Below are 12,525 nucleotides of genomic sequence, written 5' to 3' on the forward strand. Positions count from 1 at the left end.
ATTTTATATTACGAAACATTATTAAGGTGTAATAATTATAATATATTAATACGTAGGATATTTACTATCTTATATTATAATATTAACATATAAGTTATATCATTTAAAAAATATAACTTGTAATTTCATATTAATATAGATTTATAAATAAATAAATAAAACTAAAATTAAATTACTATGATTATGATTTGTATACTTATATATAATAAACTAACATATTTTAAATATATTGTTAATTAAGTTTACTATCAATTCTTTTTTAATATATATTAAAAATATTATATATCAATATATATATATATATTTGCAAATATATAAAAAATTAGTTTGAATTTTTGGGTGGATTAATTTACAAATTTAAAACCAAGAACCAATTAAAAAATCAATTGAATTAAATATTTTAGACCAATTGATCTAATAGACTAATTAAATCAAATCGTTTTACTTAAATCACATTTGAATTAGATGAATAATTGATTCGATTGATTTTACTTACCCCTAATCCTTTGGTTCAAGTGATGCCCATGTATACCCAAAGGGACTTTACGCTATCTCTGCTTCACTTGAAGCATACTGCTTTACCTTTTTCGTGCTTTCTCTTTGGACTAAGGAAAAGGGCAAATCAATGTGATATGTTTTTTCCAGTTCTCACATGGAAAATGATACAAGCCTCTCAAATTCAAATTCCGATGTAGTTTTTTTTTTTTGGATGCTGTTTTTAACAAATGAAAAATATTTGGAATTTATTTAAAATATTGAAAATTCAAATTCAAATTAGAAGTCAAATGTGGATATAAATAAAAAATATATAAATTTATTTAAATAATCGAAAACTCAAATTGAATTAAAAGTCAAATGTAGATATAAATAAAAAAATTCAAAATTTATTTAAAATATTGAAAACTCAAATTGAATTAGAAGTCAAATGTATATAAAAAATAAAAAACATTTGGAATTTATTTAAAATGTTGAAAACTCAAATTGAATTTAGTGTGTAAGATTGATGTGATAACTAGAGGTGTCAATATGGGCTGGACTAACTTAACCTGACCAAAATTCTTGTGGATTGAAAAAATATAAATTGAGCTGGGTCAATTCATTTTTTACATGAACCATCAAAACTTTAACTTAACCCACCTATTATTAGCCCATAGAGCGAGCTGGGTAAGCTGATTTTTTTTTAAAAAAAATTATTTTTACAATTTTACTTAACAAACTTTCTATCAATAAAATTGTTGTATGATCTAATCTATAAATTGAATAATAAAAACATATTACAAACAAATAAATTACATCAAATATAAATAAGTAAATAAATTATATCAAATATAAATAAAATTTCAAAGTTTAACACAAATTACCATTCTATAAACATAAGTATATAACTAAATAATAAAAACTTCAAAACTCATTTATGTCCTCCTCAATCCTCATCTTCAAGCAAAATAATTAAATTTTATTTGGACGGTAATGATGTCTTAAGGTCTGAATCCTTATTAATTTATTATCTAATATTCATTACCATAAAAGAAAAAAATAAAATTATTAAATTAATTAAATTATTGATTTTTATTGACCCACTCTAACTTGAGAAAGCCCACTGATCAAATGAACTAACTTATTTAAATTTAGTTTTAATTTGGGCCTAAATTTTTAAATTTAACCTATCTCATTTTTAATAAAAAAACAAATTGAATGGGTTAGATCTATTTTGACAGGTACAACACATTTGTCTAATATTCACAAAACCAATTTTATAAATAATAGCTTATTATTTTCGTGAAATGATGGACGTGAGGTGACATAAAATAAATCATAAATAGCATGTGCATATGATCAACTATCCATGTAGTATGTGTGGTAAAGCATCAAAAGCTAAGTGCTCCTTGGTTGGCATCATGTGTATTGATGGAATGCATCATATCAAATCACTTCATTGTCAACAGTAACTCAAAACGTGTACATCATGGTAAGCGTGATTTTGTCATTCCGGTTCAGAAAACTACAGAAAATTATTGCTTTCCGTTTCAGATAGATATTAAGACACATGGGTCATTTAGCATCGATAACATTTTCACTTTGCATTCAACAAATTCGGACACCTAAAAATGGAAAAAGAATAAAAAAAAAGAAGAAAGAGTTTAACCTTTGATCCAGCTTTTACTAAAATGGACTTCTCACTCTTGCATTATCATTCTTGTCCTATATAATTTGATATCTCTTGCAAATATTAGGGATGGAAGGTTGTTAGTCTTTGCCGAGCTTGAAAGCCTTTTCACAATTAGTTGTTCAAAGGAAAAGTAATAAAAGAAGGCAAATACAAAAAAAATAGAAAAGAAAAGAAAAAGAAACCCATAGTAGTGGACTTGTTCATAGACCGTGCAACCCAATAAGATTGTGGGCTTAGCTTGATTGAAGTTAGGGTTTGGACAACTGGAACAAAGATTATTTTTATTTAATTTTAAATTTAAAATATATTTAAAATATTAGCATATTTTTAAATTTATAAAAATGAGAATAGATTTTGAAAAAATTGTTTTGATTAAGAAAAAGATGATGAAAAAAAATTTTTTTTTTGGGTTGAAATTTTCGGTCTTAGGAAATTGATGCCGACAACAACGTCAAAATATGGGTTTGGGAGTCAATCTAGGGTAGGGAAAGAAAAAATGAAAAACAAAACTAAATATGTTTTAAATAATGCCACCAAAACGAAGTCAAAGTACCCAATTGATTCATATTATTCAAATGTTTTTATCAATTTATTCCTTATATTCAAAAATTAATTAATTTAATCTTCAATTTTAAAAATTTATATAATTTAATTCTTCTCCGTTCAATTTTGTTTTCACCATTATTTTAATATAGTGCTAATATGATATGAACATGTTATATGATGTTAATGTGATTTGACATGTTATATCAAAAAGTAATTTTTTTTTTAATGTAGAACCACCTCATTTTATTATTTTTATTTAAAACACATTTATTTTTTCTTTTTCCTTCTTTTCCTCTCTCTAGCTCTTTTCTCTTTCTACTATTCCCTTCCCTGCTCAAGGCCGGCCACCAAACTCAGATTTCGATCCCCAGCTACCGATCTTTAGTGATAAAAAAATTCAAATAAGAAATACCAAAAAATTCATTTTTTCACCATTTTTCTTAATCGGGATAATTTTTTCAAAATCTATTTCGATTTTCTTAAATCTTTTCTATTCCATTTTGTTTAATATTGAGGGAAATACTTGGATTATTTCAAAAGAAAAAAAAAATTGAAATCAAGAATACTGTTCAAACACGAGAGACAATAAATAACATGTAATTTCACAATTAAAAAAAAATTACCATTTAAAAGCAAAGGATAACGGAATATGAGCATAATACTTTTCTAATTCACTATTATTGCCCAACCAAATTGAAAAGTCTGAGCTTGACATTGTCATCACTCGTTCATCAAAGTCAATCTGGACCGTGGAGACTTCACTAATTTTAAGGAATTGTAGGTGCTGATTGTTCCTCTGATACTTTCGTCTTATATAAAAAAAGGTATTTGTACTAACTTAAGAAAAACTAGTGAATTTTCCAAATACTAGGCAAATAATACGAGATCGTATTTGACTAAATTTTCAACCGTTTCAATCCAAGGAATCAAAGCTAAGACATCATTAAACATCAGTAATTAGTATCAAGCAACAAGGAGTGGTGCCAGAAGCAATAGGAATAGGATATTATGGATATGCAAGAAACCAAGTAACTTAGTCCTTAATGTGAAATTTCCAATTAGTATCGGTATCCAAGGAAATGATTATTGAATCACAAGCTCTCAAGCTTGGTGAGGCCCATGGATCTGAGTCTGCCAATTGCAAATGTTTGGAGAACAAGGTTTTGGAATTGTAACCATCAATTCATTTTGGCAGAAGGAAGATATAGTTCTTTTTTTTTTTTTTGAAAAGCTGGGTTTCATTCAATTCATGATAAATCATATCAACACAACCAGGAGGAGATCAGCCTCCAACCACCAAAAACCATCTGCAAAGATCATCAAGAAACAATCTGCAGATCCTAGAAATCTTTAGATGCCCCAAAAGCAACACATTTAGATCCCCCAACCAGTAGTAAGGTTGGCACAATCTTAGCCAAACACAACAGAGGTAAACTAGGAACAAAACAAAAAAAGAGCCCCCATACATCAACACAATCATTTACAGAAGATTCCAATGACCAGAAAGACAATCAGAAAGACAATAACCAGAAGAAAGATATAGTTGAACATAAAAATCTATAAAAGTTTCAGTATATCACTACAATTAAACCAATATCGAAAATGCAGACAAAATTGATACCCAAATCCCACAACAATATACATGTCAGAGGACACAAAATTACTTATCTACCAAATCCCAAACAGTTCATGGTTCAGATATCTCAAAAAGATCGGTAAGCATAGGCGCTGAAACCTGGACAGCTGCTGTTAATGTTTCGAGAAACAAGTCTCGAGGTTTTTAATTATCAATATTAATCTTGAACATTCATCTGGTTAACAACTACTAAGGGCAACACCAAACCTTGTCAGAAATTAAAATTAAACTTACTCATACAGGCATATTTAACTTTCACAGTGCTAAAATGATCAAACCAGTACAAGCTCTTAGATAAAACAACGTGAATCTGTTATCAACAACAGCCCAGTCAAATATAAAGCACTAATAAACAGAGAATAGACTAGAAAAATATGTTGATGCCAGAATTCAACCAAGGATAACAGCAAACGAGAATTATTGGGCATTCTAGTTAGCAATTTCAAGTAAGACACTAATTAATTATGCAAAAGATTAAGCTGAGCTCCAATAAAAAATAACAGAGCAACTTTTTCATCATTGTCAGAATTCAGAACTACTATGTAAACATCCCAATTACAACAAATGAATTCAATCAAGAACAACCAATTTCTGATACTCCTCACCCGAAATAGCAGCTTCCATGACAGCCTCAGGGTTTATATCTCCATCTTCATCCAATAACATCTTTATCAAATTCTTTGAAAACCCACTAACCAAAGCCACCCCATTTTGACTGCCGGGAACTGGTGTAGTCCTTGAATCTCTCAAATTCCAAAAGACAATTTGTGGAATCGTGTCGCCATACCCTTTCTCAGTAAACTTCCTCACTATAACTTGATAGTCAGTCTCTTAGGGAGACGCTGATGCTTCATCAAACTCCATGTCACTAAACACAAACAACCTTTTAATCGTTTGTTCTGGCTTCAATTGGCCTCGGACAGCAACCTTTAAGATAAGATCAGACACTTTTTGAAAATCAGTGTTCATGCCCCATGCCATGCCCCTCACGAAACAAGTTTTTTCCTTCAAATTTTGACTTTCAACTTTTTGAAGTTTAGGATTTTTGCTGAAAGTAATAAGCTTCCCTTTCCATGGCTCCTCGCTTAGCTCTGACACCAATACTCCCAAAGCAACAGAAACCTCCATTGATATCCCACTCATGCTACCAGAAACATCGCAAACTGCCATGCAGTTTTTCAGCTTTCCCTTTTGTAGTAAATCATTAACCATTCTTTGCCATTAAAGCTCTAGAACATCTCCACCATCGTTATCATCCAACGAGGTGATTATTTCATGAGGAAGCAATGCATCAGCCGCAATTGTGGATTTCCCAGCCTTCACATCCTCCAAATACTTAGAAAACCGCCACTTATCATGCTTTAAAAATTTTTCCTTGTAAAACGTCATAGCCACAGAGGCTACTTTGTTGTAGGGAATTGAATCCCATTTGTTTGCACCAATATACACCTCTAGCAATTCTAAAACTTTATGAAGTGGCACTAGCACTTCTTTCCTCAATCGATCACGAACTCTGTAAGCGTAATGTGCTTCCTCGATGCCTTCATATTCGGGGTAGTTCTCATGAGGGAACATCTTTTTGGCAATACTTTCGCAAAGCAAAGTAGATTTATCAAAAGAAGAGTCAATGGAAGGGCACCACTTAGCAGCAAGACCAACCTTCCTTGATTGACCAAATTTCATCGACTCCATATCGGCCTTAAGACACTCGGCAAAAAGATCAGAGACACGCTCGTATAGGAATCTAAAATCCGGGTCACGTGAGTATCTCTCGAGAACCTTTTTGGCCATAGCAATCTTCTTCTCTTTCCTTAAAGCACTTGCATTTGCCTTCTCAATTTTAGCCATTTCAACAGCATTTAACATTCTAACTTTTTTGGGTACACTACATTTCTGCCCCCTAGTTTTTTCTTTATATTTCTTCGTAAACAGATGTGTCTGAGACTCAAGCGCCTTGTAGTTTTTAGACTGAATTTTCTCTAGTTCCACTCCTCCTTTTAAATCTTCCTAACATCGGAACCTTCAAGCATGCGGTAAAGAATCTCAAGAAGATCCTTGAAATAGCCGAAATCAGCAAACGAATCCAAGTTGCAGGCAAGGGTTTTGGGATGGTGCTTGTGCAGCCAAAACGTTACTGTATAAAACCCTTCCTTGTCAGATTTCCTAGTGCCATGTACACCGCGTAGGTTACAGATGTGTTTAAGAGTGGTCAAAGGGTTGTGGGCCCAGGCTAGATAGAGCCTCTCTTTGAGGGATTTGGGTGGGGTGTCAAGGACCACATGGAAAAACAAGTCGAGGCAAGGGTTGCCTAAGGAAAGAAAAGTGGCTGAACCGTTTTCGGTGAAGCCCATGGGAGGCAAGCTATTTGCTTTGTTGAAATCGGCCACCATGAGATCCATGAAGGGGCTGGTGGTGGTTTGGGGCTGTGGCCTTGGTGTGGTTGGGTGGCCGAGCTCAGGTGGGCCTAGGAGGGGTGGAGGAGCTATTGTTGATCTATTGTGGATGGGAACAGGAAATGGTTTTGGTGTGGAGATTGATAAATGGAGTGAAGAGATGGGGGTTTTGATGAAAAGAGATCTGCTTTCATGAGATATTTATACCGTCTGCCTTACCTTGGTCACCAAGTAAACAACTGTTTTTTTTTCTCTCTTTTAAGTCTACTTTAAATAAAGACTTCACAGTAAGGTTCCAACTCTCTTTCTACGTGTCCATGATCACTGCTTTTATTTTTTTCCCTTTATTTTTTAAATATACAAGTGTTATTTCCTTATTTATAATCAGTGGATAATGATTCCCATTTATCTTCCTTGATTTTCTGCTAAGGTTTTGGGATCTACCATGCTTTCTAATTGTATTGTGATTGATATATGAATATTGGGTTATCATGTTTTTTACTGGGCAGTAGCGGCAGAATCCATTATTTAATTGTCTTCTCATCCCAATTTAACATAGATATGCATTAGTTCTGAGGTAAAATAAAATGCTAAAATTTACATAATTGTTAATGAGTATTCTGCAAGGATTTTTATGTTGACATATAATTTTTTTTTAAGAAAATAATCATCGGTATGGTGTTTTTGATAGTGTCATCAGTCATTCATCAAGGTTAATATGGACCGTTTAGACTTCATCGACTCTAAGGAATTGTAGGTGTTGATTGTTCCTCTAGTACTTTCTTCTAATATAAGAAAAGAAAAGAAAGCACTAATGTTTTGAGATCGTATATGACTAAATAGGAGATGGTGTGGATAAGTTGAAAAGAACTAGTATGGTTTTTCTTCTTTTGATTTTTTTTGCGGGACAAAAGAATTGACATTGAAGCCAGAGGGTATAGGAAAAATGAGAAAAAGAAAAGAAAAAAGAGGTAGAAAGAGAAAGAAATAAATGTTACAAAATAAATTAACAATTATAAGAGAAATATAAGAAAAATTATTTAGAAGGAAATAAAGTATTTAGAGGGAATAAGAAGATTTTATTCAAATATGTCTTTACAAATGAAGTGAGAGACCTATTTATAAGTCAACAACCCTTTGAATCACAATCTTAATATAATTCTATCTAAGAGTTTAAATCATATTACATTTCTTGTATCTTACCTATTGAGCTGTTTAACTTGGTGTGCACTTATTGGGTCATAACGTAATGGACATTTACATATTTGTTCATAACACTCCCTTTGGAATGTCCATTGTATTAAGAATATGCTGAGTTAAAACCTTATAAGGAAAAAACCTCATGAAAAAAAAAAAAATCTAAGTGAAGGAAAAAGAGTACAAATCTTTTCAAGAATACGCTATTGAATACCGCCTTATTAAAAACCTTATCAAGAAAAATTCAATGAGAAAAACCTTGATGAAGGAAAAGAGTACAGTGTGTATTTTACTCTCTTGATGACTGCATTATAGAGATCTTTAAAATGATGCATTCTAATATTTTATACCAACATTTCAAATGTTGCATTAAAAAGGGCTTTGGTGAATAAATCTGTTAGATTGTCACTTGACTGAATTTGTTGAATATTAATTTCACCTTTTTCTTATAGATCATGAGTGAAGGAGAATTTTGACGAACTATATGTTTTGTTCGATCATCTTTAATATATCATTCCTTTAACTATGCTATGTAAGCAATATTATCCTCATATAATGTTGTTGAAATTTCCTTCTTGGTTGACAAATCACACGTTTCTCGAATATGTTGAGTTACAAATCTTAACCAGACACATTCACGACTTGCTCATGAGTTGCTAAAATTTTTGCATGGTTAAAAGAAGTAACAACTATAGTTTGTTTTACAAAACACTATGAAATAGTCATACCTCCACCTATGAATAAGAAACATTTTTGGAATTGAGCTTTGTGTGGATCAAATAAATATCCTGCATCTATATAACTAATTAGATTTTATTTTGATGCATTTGAATAATATAAGCCTATATCCATTGTTCCTCGGAGATATCGAAGTATATGTTTAATTCCATTCTAATGTCTTCGAGTTGGAGAAGAACTATGTTTTGCTAATAAATTCACAGCAATTGATATATCAAATTATGTATTGCTAGCAAGATACATTAGTACTCAAATTTTCAATAAGATACGGTACTTCAGGATCAAGAAGTTCTTCATTATTTCCACAAGGTAAAAAAAAGTCTCCTTTTTTTTTCACATCTAGTGACCTTACAACTATTGGTGAACTCAATAGATATGATTTCTTCATATAAAATTGTTTTAGAATTTTTACGATATAATTTGATTGATGGACAAAAATTCTATTTGCCAAGTGTTCAATCTAAAGACCCAAACAAAACTTCATTTTTTCCAAGGTCTTTCATGTCAAATTCTCTCTTTGAGTAATCCGCGGCTTTTGATAGCTCTTCAAGAGTTCCAATAATGTTCAAGTCATCAACATAAACAACAATTATAATAAATTCATTTATAAACCATTTTATAAAATACATGGGCATATAAGATTATTTCTATAGCCTCATTTCAACAAAAATGCACTGAGGGGATTATACCACGTGTCTAGATTGCTTTAATCTATATAAAGATTTATTTAATTTAATCGAATAAATTTATCGAGAATTTAAATTTTTGTGCTTTAAGCAATTTAAATCTTTTAGGGATTTTCATATAGATATCGATATCAAATGAGCCATATAAATAGGTTGTAGTTACATTATTAGACGCATTTCAATCTTCTCATATATTGCCAGACTAGTTAATATAGAATAGTAATTACATCCACCATAGAGAATATATCACTTTATATTTAATACCAGATCTTTGGATAAACCTTGTGCGACAAATCGTGTTTTATATTTCATAATCTCATTTTTCTCATTCTATATTCGCACAAGTACCATTTATATTCCATTGGATTAACACTATTTGGTGTACAGACTACAGGTTCAAAAACTTCATGTTTTGCAAATAAATTCAATTCCTCTTTAATTGCGTTTTTCCACATTGGTCAATCATTTCTATGTCCACATTCTTTAATAGACGTAGGTTCAAGATTCTCATTTTTTTTCATAATATTGAACTCTATATTATATACAAATATCATCGACGTTTATTTACTGGTTCCATCTTTTCCCATCATGATATAATTTATTGAGATATCTTTATTTTCACTGATTTCAAGTCTCTTCTAGAGTTTCTACTTTCTCTTTCTGACCATCTTAAATATTTGCTCCTTTTTTTTTGGAGGATTTTATATTTAGAAACGATTGGTCTTAACGCTTCTGGCGTGCCTTATCCTACAAGGATATTAATGTTAATAGGAGCATTTGTAGCTGGTATATAAGATTTAGTTATTCTTTTAGGTCAGTAAATACATCTGGCAACTGATTTACTATATTTTGTAAATAATTATCTTTTGAACTTCAAGTTCATATTGATTTGTGCGAGAATCAAAACTAGATAATGATAATTCATTCTAAGAAATTTTCTTTTGTAGCTGCTTATTTTTCTCTCCCTGATGTTGGAAAAATTGTTTCATCGATATGACAATTGACAAACTTTGTCATGAATAAATCTCTTAATGATAATTCTAGATATTTAATTACAAATGGAGATTCGTATCCGATATATATTCCTAACCTCCTTTGAGGACTCATCTTTGTGCATTGTGGTGGAGCAATTGAAACATATACCGCACATCTAAAGATTCTTAGATGAGAAATATTTGGTTCCTGATTATAAACCAAATGTATAGGGAGAATTTATAATAACTCATTTGGCTTGATGCATACAAATGCTATTGCATCTAAAATGGCATGCTCCCAAGTAGACATTGGGAGTTTGAATTTCATAAGTAATGGCCTTGCAATCAGTTAGAAGTGTTTAATGAATAATTTGCTAGACCATTTTGTGTACAAACATAAGTAACATGTTGTTCAATAGTTATTCCAACTAATATGCAATATTAAAGGTTTGAGACGTAAATCCACTAGCATTGCCAAGACAAATAATTTTGATTATATAACTAGGAAAATGTGCTTGCAAACGAATGGTTGCAAATGGTAAATTGCATGCTCATAATAAGCACACATGTGACCATCTAGTCGATGCATCGATTAAAATCGTAAAATATCTAAATGGTTCATGTGGTAGATATATGAATCCACATATAACTTAGAATATTATTCAAAAATATAGGAAATTCAATCTTAACTTTAGCTGGTGATAGCCTTATAATTTATTTACCTTCAGAGCAAACAACACATAAAATTCATTAGATTGAAAAATCTTTTGATTTTTCAATGAGTGATCATATAAATTTTCAATCATTTTTTGCATCATTATTGATCCGGGATGGTTCAATTGGTCGTGCCAAATATTAAAATCATTAGTAAACTTCTGGTTTAATATGAGTTTTAATTATTCTACTATTTGTATAGTTTAATTTTAAGAACAGAGCGAGTAGTTTTTTTTTCAATACACACTTTTTACTTGAGATAATAGATGTAATATAAAAGTATTAAGTGTCTCTTTCATTCGTTGTCTCAATATGATATCTATTCAGATAAATATTTTTAAAACTTAATAAACTTTTTTGAGACTTAATAGAAAATAATACATCTTCTATTATAAACTTTATTTCTCAAGGTAGTAAAATATTAACTTTTTTAGAACCTTCAATTAATCTTATACTACCAGATATGGTATTGACATTGTTTTTTTTTTTTTATTGTTGTCAAGTGGGAAAAACATTTATTGTCTTTAAATATAGTGTGTGTTGTAGCAATGTCTACTAGACATGTATTTACATTATAGATCTTGAATCCAACAAGATGAATATCCATATTTTCTTCAATAAAATAAAATAAATATAATAAGAAATTTACAAACTAACATGAAATAACATTGAATATATAATTAAAACACATAATAAGAGCATATCCTTTAAATATAATAAGAACATATTAAAACATCTTCATAATATAGTTATACTAAAATGTACCAATTATTATTAAGTTCATTCTCGGATATTCCCATTACCATTTAAATGATCAATTTCCTTTTCAGGACAAGAAAATCAATAATGGATATTTTCGTTACTAATCATATAATCAATTCCTCTTTTAGGGTGAACAAATATCTTGATGTGCTATATCAACTTGGCCATGGTTAAAATCATCATAAGATGTTTTAGTTTTCAGTGATGCTTGATAAAATTCAAGATATATAACAAGTATGTAACCAATGGTCTTTTATGCCACACTAACGACAATACATTTTCTATATTCATTTTATTCTTTCCATTTTTGTCTTTTCATTATTCATCCACTTCTGGTGGGCTGAAAGTATTCATCCACTTTTTTGATGGGTTATTCACTTCTGGTGGGTTAGTGGGTTATGGCATTCATCCACTTCTAATGGTAAAATTATCCATCCACTTTTGGTGGTAAAATTATCCTTAGATTTTGATGTCCACTTCTGGTGGTAAAATTATTTTTTGAATTAAAATAGTGTAGTGTAAATTATTATAACGACCTCTTCCATGTCCATGATCATAATTATTAAATGATGTGGCATTCACTTCAAGGAATAGATAGATTCATGATTATGATTATTGTCACGACCCGGAACTCCCATCGGGCCCGTGACAACCGCCGCGACGTCCTGATAAGCACTCATTACCCCGAATGCCGATCGAAACCCCGCAA

At 30.7% G+C, this 12,525-nt stretch overlaps 1 protein-coding gene across 1 annotated transcript; it reads right to left on the reverse strand.

Moving 5' to 3' along the window:
- LOC18608871 lies at positions 4,824-6,959 on the reverse strand. The gene is given in 2 exon segments (XM_018114810.1): positions 4,824-6,262; positions 6,298-6,959. Coding segments are annotated over 2 exon segments (1,794 nt in total). The 5' UTR covers positions 6,752-6,959; the 3' UTR covers positions 4,824-4,922.

Source organism: Theobroma cacao, chromosome 2, assembly GCF_000208745.1.
Source record: "Theobroma cacao cultivar B97-61/B2 chromosome 2, Criollo_cocoa_genome_V2, whole genome shotgun sequence".
NCBI classification, from domain to species: domain Eukaryota; kingdom Viridiplantae; phylum Streptophyta; class Magnoliopsida; order Malvales; family Malvaceae; genus Theobroma; species Theobroma cacao.